The sequence below is a fragment of the Girardinichthys multiradiatus genome, chromosome 1 (assembly GCF_021462225.1).
Source record: "Girardinichthys multiradiatus isolate DD_20200921_A chromosome 1, DD_fGirMul_XY1, whole genome shotgun sequence".
In the NCBI taxonomy this organism is placed as follows: Eukaryota; Metazoa; Chordata; class Actinopteri; order Cyprinodontiformes; family Goodeidae; genus Girardinichthys; species Girardinichthys multiradiatus.
In genome coordinates, this window is record NC_061794.1 from 7581788 (window position 1) to 7600909 (window position 19122).

Sequence of the window (19122 nt, forward strand, 5' to 3'; positions counted from 1 at the left end):
ATGTCACTTGTGAACCCAAAGTAGAGAAGACCAATGGGTTTAAAAAAGAAATGTGACCTGAATGAAATCATCCTAACCAAATTCTACAGCTGCATCATCCAGAGCATCCTGACCAGCTGAATCTCTGTGTACTGAAGCAGCACCACCAGAGACTGCAAGTATCTGCAGACTGACCTCAGAGAGATCTGCCCATGTACCTCTGAGGCCATGTTTCTGTCAATCAGCCTGCTGAGCCAACTTATTTCAGCCCAAGACCAATTTGCATAATTTTACTTGCAGGGATGGGTTTAGAATCGCAAATTATCGAAAGATTTATTTTTTCTCCTTCAACACTGAATGATGGCATTTATTTTGCTATTCATCTGAAAACCAGATGTGACATTAATTATGTTAATGTGACATTTCATTTTTGAAGCTTGTTTTGCAAAATTATCATAATTATTGTTCAGCTGTTAAATAAATGTAAGGGTTTTGCGTTATAAATTTGAGATTTTTATTACCTGTAGAGTAAGCCGACTGGATATCGCTCAAGCGCAGAGGGCTCAGATCACGTGTGAGTGGCATTCAGGAAGTAGCGCAGACCAGCAGTCATTTCGGGTCTGGTTGGGAAGCGGTATATTTTGGTTCCCACAAAGTCGGTTCTACCCGCTGAAACCAGTGACACCAATGGACTAAATTCGCTTTTACATAATCTGTTCTTCTTTCGCGTTGGAATTACTGGGTTAGTTTGACAGAAATGGGTCCTGGTTAAATGTAGAACGTTCTAGAAACAGTAGACCGCGGGGGTTCGAATCCGGGCAGAAACAGCGCAGCCGCCCGAGGCCGTGAAGGAGCACAGCAGCAGCCGGGAGAGTCCGCTAAGGAGTCGCCTGCTATTGTGTATTCAGGCGGATTCAGGTGTATTCAGGCGGAATTACGACCACATTAAAGGTACGTAGACCTCCAGTTTCAGTGTTATAATAGATACTGTGCTTCAAAATACCCGGAAGCTTGTTGTCACCTGGTGTCGGGGACCGTTTATCTGTACTCAGGTAGCCGTGTCAACCCTTTCGTTTCAGTTACAATTAGCATGTTGCTAATGACATTAGCCACGGAGTCTGTCCTGCCTTCTGCGGGAAAAAGAAGCGCTGCTGTGAATCAGGTTTAGCGACCTCTCTGCTGAACTGTAGTCAGTGGCTGCACACAGTGACGTGAAGCAGAGAAGGAAACTGCAGGTCAGAAAAGCCTTTATGGTGGAAATATTAGAAGGGAAAGTCTAGCGCACCGGCAATTATTGACTTTGTTTACACACGTACATTTTAATAAAGGCTACCTACTAAATGGAGTTCATTGGGACAAAGCAGTAGTATTTCGTATGCTACATGGCATGATTACCTAAGTGTTATGACTCAGGCAGTTATGCTATGAGGCTAACCATTTGTTAAATGTCACGCAGACATGTGAGAACATTAATGCCGCAGCCAGCTAACCGGATACCGGGCTGCTATTAGACGAGCAGTCTAATAAAGCTGTCTGCTTTAAGAGCAAAGTTAGTATGTAATTAAAAGTGTACTAAAATGTCTATAAAATCATATTGGTCTGTTTCTGTTAACTTTTTCATTTTACGGTACATGCTGTTTTTTTTTTGCTATGCTAAGGAAAAGAGGCCCGGCTTTATTATTTTGTAATGGCCGTGTTCTATGGGGTAAGAACGCTGTCAAAAACAATGTGTATGTAAAGACGGAAATGTGTGCATATTAGTCAATAGTTGTGCATAAGTAAAATCCAAAAGAGGTATTGTATAGTTTCTCTATAAGAATACAAAATAAAATGTTACAACTTCAAGAAATTACAAACACAAAGTTCAAATTTACAGTTGTGATTTATTCTTTATGAATACAATATGCTATAACAGTTTGTGAATACGATTTCTTTTCTTTGAGAATACGAATTTACATCAGCGACTTGGTGTCACGTGATCTCAGGCTCAGAATATAGTGGGTGGAGTTATACAATGATGTACCTCTGAATTTGTTGCGCACTGCCAGCAGAAGAAGAGAAGAAGAAGCAGCAGCACTAGCGCTAAGATGACGGACCAAGAAACTACGGTACAAAGTCAGGTAATGTTAAAATTATATATGTCTTAATGTCGTTAATATATGCGCTTGGTCCGTTCCTTTGGCGCTAGTGCTGCTGCTTCTTCTTCTCTTCTTCTGCTGGCGGTTCGCAACAAATTCAGAGGTGCATCATTGTATAACTCCACCCACTATATTCTGAGCCTGAGATCACGTGACGCCAAGTCGCTGATGTAAATTCGTATTCTCAAAGAAAATAAATCGTATTCACAAACTGTTATAGCATATTGTATTCATAAAGAATAAACCACAACTGTAAATTTGAACTTTGTGTTTGTAATTTCTTGAAGTTGTAACATTTTATTTTGTATTCTTACAGAGAAACTATACAATACCTCTTTTGGATTTTACTTATGCACAACTATTGACTAATATGCACACATTTCCGTCTTTACATACACATTGTTTTTGACAGCGTTCTTACCCCAAAGTGTTCCCCTTCAGTATTGTCATTTGAGACCTGCTCCTAATTGGCTTAAAGCACCCTTCTGTTTGTTTGTTTGTGGATATGAAGTAGCTTCTAACTCGCTTACCTCTGGCTTTATATATCTAAACATTCGGAATGATACAAATCCACCCCACCCAGCAGAGGTGGTTGATGCAGACTATTTTTTTTCCCCCTTAATTAGAACATAATTATTAATGATGTCTTATATATTTTTTACAATGTAAACTTGAGGTATAAAACAAAGCTTTCCTCTGTTAATATCAAACTTTTTGAATTATGTTTAATTTTATAGTATATAGGACAATGTAACATTTACTCTTATTGCAGAAAATAGACTAAATTGTTTTCGTATTTTTTTGCAGTTGAGGCCAAAAGAATTTCCAAACTCAAAGCCTTTGTTTTAATGATAATGAGGCAAATCTGCAGTAAGCTTTGAAAATACTACTATTTACATCCATTTGCCACAGAAAATCTGACTATTTATTTCTTTAATTAAATTATTGAATGCTTAAAAAACAGTGAATACGTAGTTTATTTTCTAGCAGTTAAAAAAAAGCTTTAATGTGTGTGTGTATTTGTGTGTGTATATATATATATATATATATATATATAGGCATCAGAACTATGAATGAACACATGTGGAATTATATACTGAACAAAAAAGTGTGAAACAACTTAAAATATGTCTTATATTCTAGGTTCTTCAAAATAGCCACCTTTTGCTTTGATTACTGCTTCACACACTCTTGGCATTCTGTTGATGAGCTTCAAGAGGTAGTCACCTGAAATGGTTTTCCAACAGTCTTGTAGGAGTTCCCAGAGGTGCTTAACACTTGTTGGCCATTTTGCCTTCACTCTGCGGTCCAGCTCACCCCAAACCATCTTGATTGGGTTCAGGTCCGGTGACTGTGGAGGCCAGGTCATCTGGCGCAGCACCCCATCACTCTCCTTCTTGGTCAAATAGCCCTTACACAGCCTGGAGGTGTGTTTGGGGTCATTGTCCTGTTGAAAAATAAATAATGGTCCAACTAAAGGCAAACCGGATGGAATAGCATGCTGCTGCAAGATGCTGTGGTAGCCATGCTGGTTCAGTATGCCTTCAATTTTGAATAAATCCCCAACAGTGTCACAAGCAAAGCACCCCCACACCATCACACCTCCTCCTCCATGCTTCACGGTGGGAACCAGGCATGTAGAGTCCATCCGTTCACCTCTTCTGCGCCGCACAAAGACACGGTGGTTAGAACCAAAGATCTCAAACTTGGATTCTTCAGACCAAAGCACAGATTTCCACTGGTCTAATGTCCATTCCTTGTGTTCTTTAGCCCAAACAAGTCTCTTCTGCTTGTTGCCAGTCCTCAGCAGTGGTTTCCTAGCAGCTATTTTACCATGAAGGCCTGATTCACACAGTCTCCTCTTAACAGTTGTTCTAGAGATGTGTCTGCTGCTAGAACTCTGTGTGGCATTGACCTGTTCTCTAATCTGAGCTGCTGTTAACCTGCGATTTCTGAGGCTGGTGACTCGGATGAACTTATTGTCCGCAGCAGAGGTGACTCTTGGTCTTCCTTTCCTGGGGAGGTCCTCATGTGAGCCAGTTTCTTTGTAGCGCTTGATGGTTTTTGCGACTGCACTTGGGGACACTTTCAAAGTTTTCCCAGTTGTTCGGACTGACTGACCTTCATTTCTTAAAGTAATGATGGCCACTCGTTTTTCTTTACTTAGCTGCTTTTTTCTTGCCATAATACAAATTCTAACAGTCTATTCAGTAGGACTATCAGCTGTGTACTGTATCCACCTCCTGCACAACACAACTGATGGTCCCAACTCCTTTTATAAGGCTTGAAATCCCTCTTATTAAACCTGACAGGGCACACCTGTGAAGTGAAAACCATTTCAGGTGACTACCTCTTGAAGCTCATCAACAGAATGCCAAGAGTGTGCGAAGCAGTAATCAAAGCAAAAGGTGGCTACTTTGAAGAACCTAGAATATAAGACATATTTTAAGTTGTTTCACACTGTAGGTAGGTAGGTGCATTTGTACAACTTTTAATATGATGCCGTTAATAAAGTCCTCAGATGTCCCATAACTAATATCTTGTGTGTATTTTAATCTCTGTAAACATCCAGGGGTTCTGTGAAGGCCTCGTAGGTTTGTTAAAAATCGTTGGTGAACAAATGTCATGAAGAGCAAGAAACACAGCAGGGATGGCGTTCTGGAGAAGTGTAAAGCAGGGTTATTTTATGAAGCAGCAAACTTTAAACATCTCTCAGATCACTTTTGGAACTATTTTCAACTGCAAAACCTAAGAAGACATGGCCGCCTGCTTTAACTGACTGGGCAGGGAAGGAGCTGGTTAATCAGTGAAGCAGCCATGAGGTTCATGGTAAATCTGGGTGAGCTGCAAACCTTGAGAGCTCAGGTGGGAGAATCTGTTGACAGGACGACTATAAATCGAGGACTCTGTAAATTTGTCCTTCATGCTTGTGTTGGAGGCATTCAAAGCATTTTGTGCATTGCACGAATGTGTCTTGAGGCCTATACCACCTTTAAACTCAAGCAGCACCTAGGGGTGGCCGATATATTAAATATACTTGATGTATCACTGGTTTTCTCACGCTCGATGGTTAAAATGGTTCTATCGTGACCATCGAGTACAAATTGGCATGGCAAGATTAAGCCATCCTCATATAATTCACTGTGAGCTTTCTTTGTCCCACACGCTATGAAGGCATCAGTAACCGCTCCACCGAACTGGACACTTTTCTACCTGGCACACACACAGCAACAAGAATGCAAGAAATATGACGACAGCTGGAGTTTCAGCTGAACAAGTGAATGGGAATACTGAAGAGTAGTCGGACGAGCTAGTTCTGAAGAGAAACAGCACTGGGTTCAATATTATTTTGGATTTCACAAAGAAGAACAAAAGGCAGTTATTTGCAAAACATGCTGCAAAACCATGACAGTAAAAGTCACCTAAAGTCATCCACTGCAAAATGAAGACTGTTGTAAACCTTGCATGCTGGTGTAATATTTTTTGATTTTTATTTGTTTACAGTAAAACAAAAAAAATAAGGATGTTTGTTTTTTTTACTTTAATTAAATTATTTGTTTTTTTAATTCCTCTAGAAAAATTAGGAAGCATGTTTTTCAATTTGTTAAGCATTTGCATAATCAATTCATAGATTATACAAACATGTACAACATTGTTAAAAACAATTTGTTTAAAACTGATGTAAAATATGAGATTATATAAATGTACACAGCAATATTTTGAGTATGAGGCTGGGTGACCAGTTCGCTAAATTTACTTACATTATATTTAGTTGTTTGTTTGTTTTTCTTTGTCAGAGAGAAGCACCCCTGCATTGAGGGTGCTGTTTATGTTTGCAGAAAGATTGTAAGCAGTTTTTTATTCAGTTGGAAGAAGAGGAGATATCTGGACACTGCACAGAAATATCTTAAGATCCCTGCAAGTCTCCAACTAGATGGGGATCACGTTACAAAATGACGGACCGAGTGCTGGAACAAGAGAGAGCGATTTCTCAGGTCTTGGCCTCAGACAAAAAAACACAACATCTTGTTCTGATTTGGGAAGATGTGGAAGTCCTCGAGTCAGTACACAAGGTTCTAAAACCACTGGTGGATTTCACTGATGCCCTATCAGGGGAGGGCTATGTCACTGTCTCCTGTGTCAACTCTATGTTGCATCTCTTCTGTTCCAGCATCTTGGCAGTTCATAAAGATGAATCTCCATCCTAGATTACCTTTGGTAGAAATTTGCAGACATTTCCACTGACACCCTGCTAGACATTGCATCATTAGTGGATGATTGCATCAGATTCAAAACAACATACATCATTACAGAGAAGATGGAGGACATAAAGTACCGAGCCATATCAGAGATGGAAGCAGGTGGTGTGCTGCCTGACCAGGTTGCAGCAGAGTTATCCGCTTCACAGCCTAGTGAAACGCCAGCAGGATCAGAGCCAGATGCTTCAAAAAAAAAAAGAAAACACTTGGAATTTCTTTAAAAAGACAAAAACATCCTCTTCCCAAGCCACATCATCTCTCAGACTGGTGCTGGGCAATAAAACGATACATACCGTTGGGAGGATAGAAAAGTGTCTATTGTGCTACTTCTCTTCTATCGTTTCTAACATAATTGTATCAATTATTCAAGGAAATATTGCATAAAGTAGCCTACAACAAATGTAATAGTCTTGTCACTTTGCATACATTCAGTTTATATGAATGATAAACATGAATACAAAAAGTTTTTCACAAAGAAGCTCCGTCTTGTGGTTTTGCGACATGACGCTGCTTTATGTTATTTGACTCATGAGTGCTGAAAGATGGAGACGCAAGAGGCTGAAGTCTCATACCCAGGTTCGCAACAAACAGACAGTTATGCAGACAGCCCAAGAAACAAGTATAACCAGTGCAATTTTAGGCACTAAAATGTTGTATATAACATTTGTTCTTCAAGGTTATTTAAACATATCGTGATATATATTGTGATATAGCACAAAGATATTCTGATATAAAATTTTCTTCATGTCGCCCAGCTCTAGCGGCACCTAATGGTGAAATATGGTTTTGAACGACTTGAGCTCTGACTCCCTGTTATGTTGCACCTTGCTTCACTTTGGCAAAGCAAACACCAGAGTCTCAGTATGGTCTGGCCCATCAATACCTTATGTAGTGATAAAACATGGTGGTGGAACCATCATGTTGTGTGGATACCAGAGCTGTAGACTAGAAATGACTCGACTTGATAAAATCATAAAAAACTCTCAGACTTTCACTCCATTGACTTCATTTCAACTTGACGCCCTCAACTTGAAAATACTTTATATTTTACAAACTGAAAGCTCCAGACACGATCCAGCCCACTGTGCACACCCAGCCATTTACCAATATTTCCTCCTCCTGTTGCTGCAACAAGCACGCTGCTTCTACCAAGCGGTTTTCCTGCTTTTCTTCTGCCTCAGCAGCAAGACTCGGACAGGTAGAGGTCGTTTCACGCTGCGCTATCAGAGGGGTTAGCGCACAGCTAGGAAAAGAACCAAAATAAAATCAGAGCATGGCATCATCCAAACAAGGAGTAGACTGCTGTGCAGAATAACTGAACTATAATATTAAGGTGCAGATTTGTGTTTCAGATTCTTATTTACAAGCCTGGAGACAGTTCTAATAATAAAGGTTTTTTTTTCTTTAAAAGTAAATAATAAAACAAAGACAAAATAGCAGAAAATATGTTTTTAATCTCCCTCTGTTCTTTGTCTTTAATATTTAGGTTTAATTAATATTTTACAAATGCAATTCTTATTATAGTTTAATGACACTATTATGCTAGCAATATTTATTTATCCACATGCAAATAGAAATATATATATTTTTTTTATTTCACAAATGTCCTTTATACATTTATTGAATCAGGTAAAGTATTATTTAATTTCCAAACAGTTACATTTTTATAGTCCCTACATGTAATGCAGAGATAAATGATAGATAATCTCATTTCCCTACACAGGTTCCAAGGTGATCAAAGAGTTAGGAAACTGTGGGCTGAAACTAGAGAGACATGTTTAGATATTTAAACAAACAAATATTAATCACAGCTAATAACCTAACTTCACTAAGGTTTTTGTGCTCGCTGAGTTAATCATGAAGATGGCAACTCTTTGTGCTTGAAACTTGAACGACAAACACACACACCTGATGTTACTCATATAGTAAAATCAAGTTTTTATTGTTGCCCTTAGTTAACGTGTATTTTTGTTTTATTTTGTATAGAAATCAGTTTTTTAAAATTATGGATAAGTTTGTTCATTGTCGTCTGTTTTGTTTGTTTCGGTTAATATTTTTTGTAAAAGACAACATCAGCACAGATTTTGACGTTCACTTCATTTTGCTGGTTGTCCGGCAAACAGACACCTTTTTAAAAAAAAAAATCTTAATTATTTTTATGATTAAATTACAGATTTGGTCATTTTTTTTAAGATTGGAAAATAAAATTTTAGGACTTAAACTCAACTCGAGACTTGCTTGCCTTGACTTTGGACTGAAGATTTTGGGTGGAAAGACTTGTGACTTGAAGCACAATCACTTGGTCTCACCTCTGGTGGATACTAGGGGTGGGCATAAAATTTTATCATGATATTTTGTGGTAGTTATTGTCAAAACAATAACTTCTCTGCAGTCTATTTTTAGGTAACTGTGTTGCTGTTTATGGCACAGAAATCATAGCCCCATTTTCTAACAGGCTTATTCAGGACACCACTTGTGAAATTTCTTTTTTTTTTTTGATTACTAAACTGCTCAGAGTAACCGCATTTAGTTATATTTTTGAATTTATTGATATTTATGATGCGCTCATGGATCCAGCAGTGGAGAAAATTGTAGAAGTAACGATTCTGACAGTACAGCCAGTTATAGGAGTTTTCAAACACCATTAATTTGGATTTATTGTTGTCATGATAATGTTCAGGTATGCTGGTCAGAGTTGATGGGGATAAATACAGGTCCTTCTCAAAATATTAGCATATTGTGATAAAGTTAATTATTTTCCATAATGTTATGATGAAAATTTAACATTCATATATTTTAGATGCATTGCACACTAACTGAAATATTTCAGGTCTTTTATTGTCTTAATACGGATGATTTTGGCATACAGCTCATGAAAACCCGAAATTCCTATCTCACAAAATTAGCATATCATTAAAAGGGTCTCTAAACGAGCTATGAACCTAATCATCTGAATCAACGAGTTAACTCTAAACACCTGCAAAAGATTCCTGAGGCCTTTAAAACTCCCAGCCTGGTTCATCACTCAAAACCCCAATCATGGGTAAGACTGCCGACCTGACTGCTGTCCAGAAGGCCACTATTGACACCCTCAAGCAAGAGGGTAAGACACAGAAAGACATTTCTGAACGAATAGGCTGTTCCCAGAGTGCTGTATCAAGACACCTCAGTGGGAAGTCTGTGGGAAGGAAAAAGTGTGGCAGAAAACGCTGCACAACGAGAAGAGGTGACCGGACCCTGAGGAAGATTGTGGAGAAGAACCGATTCCAGACCTTGGGGGACCTGCGGAAGCAGTGGACTGATTCTGGAGTAGAAACATCCAGAGCCACCGTGCACAGGCGTGTGCAGGAAATGGGCTACAGGTGCCGCATTCCCCAGGTCAAGCCACTTTTGAACCAGAAACAGCGGCAGAAGCGCCTGACCTGGGCTACAGAGAAGCAGCACTGGACTGTTGCTCAATGGTCCAAAGTACTTTTTTCGGATGAAAGTAAATTCTGCATGTCATTCGGAAATCAAGGTGCCAGAGTCTGGAGGAAGACTGGGGAGAAGGAAATGCCAAAATGCCAGAAGTCCAGTGTCAAGTACCCACAGTCAGTGATGGTCTGGGGTGCTGTGTCAGCTGCTGGTGTTGGTCCACTGTGTTTTATCAAGGGCAGGGTCAATGCAGCTAGCTATCAGGAGATTTTGGAGCACTTCATGCTTCCATCTGCTGAAAAGCTTTATGGAGATGAAGATTTCATTTTTCAGCACGACCTGGCACCTGCTCACAGTGCCAAAACCACTGGTAAATGGTTTACTGACCATGGTATCACTGTGCTCAATTGGCCTGCCAACTCTCCTGACCTGAACCCCATAGAGAATCTGTGGGATATTGTGAAGAGAACGTTGAGAGACTCAAGACCCAACACTCTGGATGAGCTAAAGGCCGCTATCAAAGCATCCTGGGCCTCCATAAGACCTCAGCAGTGCCACAGGCTGATTGTCTCCATGCCACGCCGCATTGAAGCAGTCATTTCTGCAAAAGGATTCCCGACCAAGTATTGAGTGCATAACTGTACATGATTATTTGAAGGTTGACATTTTTTGTATTAAAAACACTTTTCTTTTATTGGTCGGATGAAATATGCTAATTTTGTGAGATAGGAATTTTGGGTTTTCATGAGCTGTATGCCACAATCATCCGTATTAAGACAATAAAAGACCTGAAATATTTCAGTTAGTGTGCAATGAATCTAAAATATATGAATGTTAAATTTTCATCATGACATTATGGAAAATAATTAACTTTATCACCATATGCTAATATTTTGAGAAGGACCTGTATAGGTCAATCCTGGTCAAAACCTGTTAGATGATGTCAAATACCAAGATTCACCTCCCAGCAGCACAACGATCCTAAGCATATAGCCAGATCTGTGATGGAATGGTCTAGATCAAAGCACATTCATGTGCTAGAATGGCCTAGTTAAAGTCCATACCTAAATCCAGTGGGCAGTCTGTTGGTAAATGGCAAAAATTTCAGGTTTTAGATCTGCAAAGCTGGTACAAAACACCCAAAGGACTTATAGTTGTAATTGCAGTGATCTACAAAGTATTCACTCATGGGGACTCTAATCAAAAATAGACACCACACTTCAAACACCTAACACTCTGCCCCTAATGAGAAAAGGGCATTGAAATGTTTAAGAATCTATCAGACAGCAGACATGGCAACCATTTACAGAATGATTCGGGAACAAGCAGACAAAAACGTTATGTATTATGAACAAAAAGCATAAGGTGACCTTTTACTAGTGTCTTTTTGCTTCATACAGCTTGAGAAAATATGAGCTGATTTTCTCATGGAGTTGTTAACATACCACTGCTATAACCATTCTGATGGTAAATAAGATAGGGGCCTGTGAAAATTGTATTTTTAAATTTTATTAAGACATTTATTCAAATTAGAAATGCCAGCTGAATCAATGGTTCCTAGCCCACTTGGGGATCTTCTACAGAAAGTGAACTAAAAAACAAAAATGATAATAAGGCTGGGATCGTGCCACAATTACCAGATAGTTATACAATTTTTTATTTTTATTTTCAAAATGCCCTTTGTCTTCTGCTGCAGCTACCCATCCCTTGTTCCCACCCTGATTCTGTTGTGGGAGAGTTCAGACCAGTATCATCGCCAAGATTGCCGGGCCAGGCAGGAAGAGGCACACCTCAGATCCAGACCCCAGCAGCGGTAGTGATTCTGGCGACGGGCGGCCTGTTAGCGCTAAGTGCCTGAAGATGGCCAGCAGTGGAGGCAACGGAGTGGCTGGTAGTGAGACACTGGGGCGTCGCAGCGGGACTCAGCAAAGACGGGGCAGTGGCTCAGAACAGACCGCCAGTACCAGTAAGAAGAAACAGAAGGACAAGGTTAACCAGGAGAGCAGAGAGGCCAAGAGGGCTGCTGCAGCAGCCGCCAATGCAGCAGTAGATGGAGTTCTTGCAGAGGTCAAGAAAGGTAAAATGAAATGAAATGCTGCAAGTACCAAAAAACTTCAGGATCTGTGCTTTGAAGTATATTTCCCTCCTTAATGTTAACAGAGTTTAATAACTGCTAAGCATATTTGCAATCTCTTTTTATACATCTTAAGAAAAGTGTTGACCCTTAAAGTTGTAACTCTCAACTGACACTTGGGTTAATTATGTAAAACAATGATGTGTTTATGCTGTTTGAAAATGCACAAGTTATTATGCTCTGCTGTCTTTTTTTAATGAAAAACAGTACTGTAATGTTTTAACAGATGTGTGCATGTGGTGTTCATGCATTGATGATATTTGTTGTGAATAGTTATTAGCAGTAATATGAAGCGCTTTTTGCTGTATATTTAGAATACTTAGACATTAGGTGGGGGAAATATTCTTTAAGACCTCGATGATTTATGTGATGGTGATTTTCTATCAAATGTCATGTTTAACCCAGTCATGGAGGAGCTCTACAGGGAACCCAACTGCCACTAGTTGAGAGGGTTTGACCATTTTAGGGGGATTAAGTCAGAGTTGGTGAGAGATTAGAAGTGTGGGAAAGTCCAGACTCAGTGGTATTTGTTCATGACTACAGAGTCCATATTTAGTGCACAATATATTGCAAATATATCTTCATTGCAGTGCATTAGTGTCCACAAAGAATGCCTACTGTTCTCTTGACTTTACCTTAAAGCATGTTAAAATTCAAAAATACTTTAAAAGGAAATTAAATGTTGTTGTAGCTCATATTATGAAGGTTTCCTCAAAGAGTCGTTGTAGATGCTGATGGCTGTGGGCAGGAAGGATCTCCTGTAGCGCTCCGTCTTACAGCAGATCTGAAGAAGCCTCTGACTGAAGACACTCTGTTGTTGTAGGACAGTCTCATGAAGAGGATGCTCAGGGTTCTCCATAATGTTCTTCATTTTATGAAGAATCCGTCTTTCCACAATGATCTCCAGAGGTTCCAGAGGAGTCCCCAGAACAGACCAAGCTTTCTTTATCAGCTTGTTGAGCGTTTTTAAGTCCCTGGCTCTGATGCTGCTTCCCCAGCAGATGATGGCAGAAGAGATCAGACTCTCCACAACAGACTTATAGAAGATATGCAGCATCTTGCTGCAAACACCAAAGGACCTAAGCTTCCTCAAGAAGTACAGTCATGTCTTGCCTGTGCTGTGTTCTGTCTGCTTTGACCGTTCCAAAAGTGTTTCTGAACATATGAGCATATAAGAGCAGTTCTGTAGCCTGTAGGCTTGTAATGTGTCAAGGTGCATTTGTGTGTCTAATAAGACCATTGAAGGTCAGCAGTACAGAGGAGGTTTGGCAGTTGTTTCTTCTTATGAAGTTAATTTACATCACATTGTGTCCACTTTTAGTCAGTCTTTCAAATACACTGGGAGTTGGTCAGGTGTATTAGTAATCAACATAAGAATGGAGGGAGAAGGATCTTCATGTCTGTCCTCCGCTTCCACTGAAGTGTAACTTGTGTTTGTGTTTCCAGATGTGTTTGTGGACTGGAAGCAGAACGTCAATGAAGTGACTGTCAGACTGCGCTGTGGAGAGGGTGTCCAGAGGATAGAGGACATCAACACCACTTTCACTGATACAAACTGCAATGTGTCCTTCCCAGGTTAGTATTACTAAAACCTTAACAGTAGTTCCAGCTAAATCAATGTGTGGAATAACAGAGTTATTTGGTGCAGGATTCAAGCAGATGTTTGTAAGTATTCTTTTCCCACAGTATTTTGGTTTGTCTCTGATAATAATCTTGTTGTTCAGATGGACGCCAGTGGAGCTGTCAGTTACAGGAGGAAATAGAGGCCTCATGTAGTAAAGCACAGTACAAGGAGAAAGGAGGATTTCTGCATCTCATTATGCACAAAAAGATTCCTTTTCACATTTGGCCGTCTCTTAAGGTGAGTCATATTCAAATTTTTCTTCCCTTCTTTCCATCAAACAACACAGAACAAAAATAGAAAGGCAACACTTCTGTTGTTGCTCCCATTTTTCATGAGCTGGACTCAAAGATCTAAAACCGTCTCAGCATGAATGTGGAGGTTCTGGACTGGTGTGGTTACACGTGGTCTGCCGTTGTGAGACCAGTTGGATGTACTTCTAAATACTCTGAAACACCTTTGGAGACGGCTTATGGTAGAGAAATGAACACTCAGTTCACGGGGAATAGCTCTGGTGGACATTCCTGCAGTCAGCCTGCCAATCGCACGTTCCCTCAAAACGTGTGGCATTGTGCCGTGTTATAAAACCCACACTTCTAGATTTATTGTGACCAGGCTAAGGCACACCCATTTAATAATCATGCTGTCTTATCAGCATCTTGATCTGCCACACCTGTGAGGTGGATGGATTATCTCGGCTCACCAACAGATTCAGACAGATTTCTGAACATTATTTAAGAGAAATAAGCCCTTTGTGATAAAGTGTGCAACTAATGAATATTTTGCTAATTAATTAATTAATTTGTTGACTTTTTTTTATTAACCGATTTAGGAATGTGATAGCAAAAGGTGCTTAATAGGAGATTTATACAGAATTTGAACCAACTGAAGCTAAAGCTCTGCCACTTCTGGCAGTTCTGGATAGAGCATATTTACAGATAAAGGTTTTTCATTTTAAATACAAAATGTAGATATTTCTGTACAGTTGTGCCTTAATTATTGCTCGGAGTGGGTTGTTCTTTCAGCAAATGGCATGTTTTAGAGTCTGAATACTCTAGTTAACGATTATTCAATTACTAAATTACTTGATGGTCGTTTCTATAATCGATTAATCAAGATAAATTGTTTCAGGCCAAGTCCGCTTCTTTGGTCCGGACAAAAAGTGTTTGTTTGACATTAAACTTTTTGCAAGTAAACTTGTAAACAAAGCCCCACATGTAATAATCAATGGCCATATTTCTTTTTCAACCTCTGTTTCAGTCAAACAAGAAGGAAAAGTATGTGGCCCGACCAGAGACCACAAATGAAACAAAACCATCTACCTTGAAATCATCAGAGAAACCCACATTTTCTTCAGCGCAGCCTCAACTCCAGCCACGGCCTCCTTCGTCAACTGCACACAGCGAACAGAGTCGCACCAGTGGGAAGCCTGAGCAGGGCTTTAAGCGCTACTTCAAAATCAAACCAAGCGATGAGGCCATTACAGACTCTGTACAGGTGAAAAAGGGGCCTGAGGACAGCCTGGATATCACCAAGGCAGCCCCAAAAGGCGAGCAGCCATCTCAGGAACCCAGTGCCATGAGCACCGCTATACGGCTGCCCAAGACAAGTAAAGGAGCAGAAAGGGACCCAGTCTCTGTCAAATTTACTGCAGCAAATGGTAAAATCCCTCATCCACAGCCAAGCTCTGGACCGAGCCCACTGTCACACAGGAATGATGACAACAGAGAAAACGGGCAAGGAAGCCGTCAGGAAGTTGGACAGCTGGGGGCGGCTGCTGTCGAAAGAGCTCAGGTGAGACTGTAAGGGTGTTTATTTAACACTCTGGCTTTATTGTTCTGAGAAGTATTTACTGTTGTTGCTTCATTAATGAAGAAAATGATTCAGATTCTCGACTGTTTTCCCTGAAAATACATTCAATATACATACAACTGTAACTCCGGGTTTACACCGCGTCCCTCTCCGCTCCGCCATCCTGATTTACATTCGAAGCGCTGCCCTCTGCTGCAGAGCCCAGAGGTGCTCCAAGAACCATGCGCAGATGGCGCAATAAGTGCCAGTGATAACTGCGGAGGTCAGACCAAAACAACTCACTCTGTGGAAGTTAAAACTACTTCACGGATATTTTTGTTCTACTATGGGTGAGCACAGCAAGTAGAGAAGCTTTATGTTTTGTTTATTTTGGTGCATTTAACCATTTTCATTACCTAAGTTAATGTGTATAGCAATACGGACACTGTGCTAGTTCAGTTTCATGTTGGTGCAGTGTGATCCTGACCCGGCTCCGGCATTCACCATAGAATGGGGTCAGATTTTGCCGGATGGCTCTGCGTCGCCCTGCTGAGGCAGTGCAAACACTCTCATTGACTATAAAGACTGTGTAATTAGTGCACGGTTCATACCGTGACAGAGAGGAGACGGACGCTGTGTGAAGCTCAAACTGTTACTTTGACCAAGTTTAATATTGGCATCTCCCTCTCCGACTGGAGAAACGAGCTTTTCCTCTCACTTGTCATGACAGACGGAGATGATTTTTAATCCAAAGACATAAGGACATCATTTCTGCTGAATCAGGAACACTGAGCTGCTCTGGCGCTTTTATCGTTTCTCAGGAGTCTTAGAGTTGGTGTTTGTAGTGTTGTTTTTATTACTTCTCTTGTTGTCGGTATATCAGCTGCTGTTTCTATTGGTTTCAGCAAAATATGATGTTGTTGCCAAAGTTCTGCATCTTGGTTAAAACCTTCAAATTGAACAGAGACTAAAACCTATAAATGTTCTATATATTGTATATCATGGGTTTTTAAAATGTTATGTACTAATCTGTAATAATAGATAAAGTAATGGGTCAAGAACAACTAAAGATCAGCAATTATTGGTTTTGCTTTGAACTTGAAAGCCAAAAAAAAGGATAAGTTGACCATGATGATCATTCTAACGACTCTACTTCCACACAAGAATAAACGCAGTGAAATTCAGTTGTTTATTCTAGCCTGCTGACATGTTAGCATTCCTGCTCATATGGCATTAAGCCTAACGACTTCTAACAAAATAAACTAAGTTAACTTGAAACAAGACACCCTAACATTAGAACAGAGGTAAACCCAGAAACAACATAAACGGCCAGTTTTTCTGAAATACGGTCTGGTTTGTTCTGGTAGATCTTTCCACATTCCAGGTCTTTATAAAGTTAATTTAAAAAAATGTCCACAAGTGTAGATTTATAAAAATACAAATCCCCAAATTATGAAATGCTGAAGTTTTCTGTTTTAAACTGAATTTTATTGATATTTATCTAGGTTCGGTCCAACAGCATAGAGTTCACTGGGACCCAATAATAAGGTGGGGTTGGGTCTGGATTGGCCTGCCATTCAAACTGGATCAGAGTCCAGTCTTTGAGATCCAGCGTTTCTAAGTGTTCAATCTGAGGTTCAGTTCTTCTGTGATACAGTCGTACAGTTTATGAAAGACCAGTTTTGACCATTCAGTGTAGTCAAGGATTTTAATAACTGGGTTCGGTTGTGAGGTGGTTTCCTTACCTGTGCTGTAAACAAGAGACTTTTTGTTGTTTGTTTGTGAATATCTACAGATTCAATATTTTCCATTTAGGTTCTTTAGGATTTTTACTCCAGAGAACTATCAGTATAGTCAGCTGCTGCATTTTGAGGTGTGGAGGTTACTCAGTAAATATGTGGGGATCAGGAATGATGAGGAGATGACTGGGGTCAATCAGAATAATGCTCCTTTTTACCTACCATCTTGTGATAATTGAACATATCTGTGGGGTTGCTTGTGGTTTTAAAATGTAGACATTTGTTTTCACCCATTAAAAAAATCAGTTTGTAGAAAGCTGATAACATCCGGTGCTGCAGACATGATCTGTTCAAGTAAGAACCTGAAAGATCTGTCATTTTCTTTGTTTAACCTTTTTATGTACAAAGACTTGAATGGCCTTGGGGGGGTTATGATCTTTATCACTTTAATAATAGGCCAGACGTCCTTTTATTAAAGTGAAAAACAATGTCCTTTTTGGATCATTGGATTCCTGGACATCCTGATACTGTGTTGTATCCAGCTTTGGTTGAAACTGGAACTACCTGCTTTCTGGATCAGTTGGAGCAGAGAAGGAGTAAAACAATCCATTATTATTCAGGTCATCTTTGTTGCTTCCAAAGCTCTAAGGGGGGTGAACACCCTCCTATGGCATGTTTAGCTAAATGTCCCATCTGTTTGTCTGAAGGTGGTGGAGAAGAGAAGCCAGTCATCAGATGCCTCTGAACTAACAGGACCTGTGACCGATGACCAACTAGCAGCTCCTGAAATCACCAGTTGCTTCCTGAGCCCAGTTGGCTCCAACAAGAACTTGGATAGCTCTCTTCAAAAGCCGAGAGGCAGGACAGACTCTGAGTCGCAGGGAAAACCTGCTGAACCTGAATCACAGCGAGACACTTTAATATCCCCACGGCTTGGAATAACAGAGGCACTACCAGTACTGGCTGACGGTGTGGTTTGCAGGCAGAGCCAATCAGCGGGGTTAACCCAGAATTCGAGCAGCTGTGACGGAGAAGAGAAACGGGACCAGTCAAAGGAAGAGCCCACTCTGGAGATGATGCAACAGGAAGGTCTGTTAGGAATGAAGAATCAGTTTACACTAAACAGGTTTTTTTGGCTAGAAGTGGGAAGACTTTGATTATCCCATCTCCCCCACCATCACCATTTCTCTTCTCTATAGAGAAGAGAATGTATAATTCTATACAGATAAATGGAATTGGGGGAAAATACTGTACATTTTTGTTCCAAAGCATGTTGTACTAAGAGCAGCTGTGAATCACTAGCTTGTTCAGTGTTTTTATATCTGTAATACTCCCCTGCAGCTCCAGAGCCGATGGTTAACCTGCAGTCTGTGAAAAATGACTCGTATGAGAAGGGCACAGATCTGATGGTGGTTAATGTTTACATTAAGGGAATCTGCAGAGATACGGCCAGAGTCATCTTCAGAGAGCAGGACTTCACCCTCATCTTCCAGACAAGGTACTCCACTTAAATACAAAACGGTGGCTTTCATTGCTTTCAATCCGAAGGAGTAACTGGTCATCATCTTATATTTGACAGTGATACAAACTTTCTTCGACTTCATCCAGACTGTGGGCCAAAAACAGTCTTCAAGTGGCAAGTTAAACTCAGGTAACTGCTCTGCTCCACCTTTCTTATTTCTAGGTAATTAACTGGTTATTTTCATGGTAAACTCTGTGCCGCTGTTATTATCCACCGAATATCTTATATCCTCAGTAATAACAGGATGTCGGTGTATTATTTTGTAAATGATTTCCTCTGATCTGACCTGCATGCGCTCTGACCTCCTGTCTGTCAGGAACCTGATCCAACCTGAGCTGTGCAACTACTCCTTCACCCCATCCCGCCTAGACATCACCCTGAAGAAGAGACACAGCCAGCGCTGGGGCGGTCTGGAGGCCCCGGCCACACGAGGTCTGCTGCCAGGTTTCTATTTGGAGAACTTTTCACTCATTTAGTTCAGTGACTTTCCCACACATTGCTTTCCCATGTTGTCTGGAAAAGTTT

The 19122-nt window shown here is 40.3% G+C and overlaps 1 protein-coding gene across 5 annotated transcripts in view; it reads left to right on the forward strand.

Annotated features, from left to right (window-relative positions):
• Positions 1-565: 565 nt before the first annotated feature.
• Positions 566-19122, forward strand: part of usp19 (ubiquitin specific peptidase 19) — a 33631-nt gene continuing 15074 nt past the window's right edge. For 2 of the 5 annotated variants that reach the window (XM_047360241.1, XM_047360250.1), the window contains exons 1-9: positions 566-930; positions 11487-11867; positions 13371-13499; positions 13649-13785; positions 14806-15339; positions 17783-18164; positions 18417-18573; positions 18655-18726; positions 18914-19029. In XM_047360241.1, coding sequence (XP_047216197.1) covers positions 11651-11867; positions 13371-13499; positions 13649-13785; positions 14806-15339; positions 17783-18164; positions 18417-18573; positions 18655-18726; positions 18914-19029 — 1744 coding nt within the window. In that variant the 5' untranslated portion in view covers positions 566-930; positions 11487-11650. Of the gene's footprint in view, positions 931-11486; positions 11868-13370; positions 13500-13648; positions 13786-14805; positions 15340-17782; positions 18165-18416; positions 18574-18654; positions 18727-18913; positions 19042-19122 lie in introns of all 5 variants that reach the window. The other 3 variants (XM_047360233.1, XM_047360260.1, XM_047360269.1) reach the window with 3 other exon arrangements.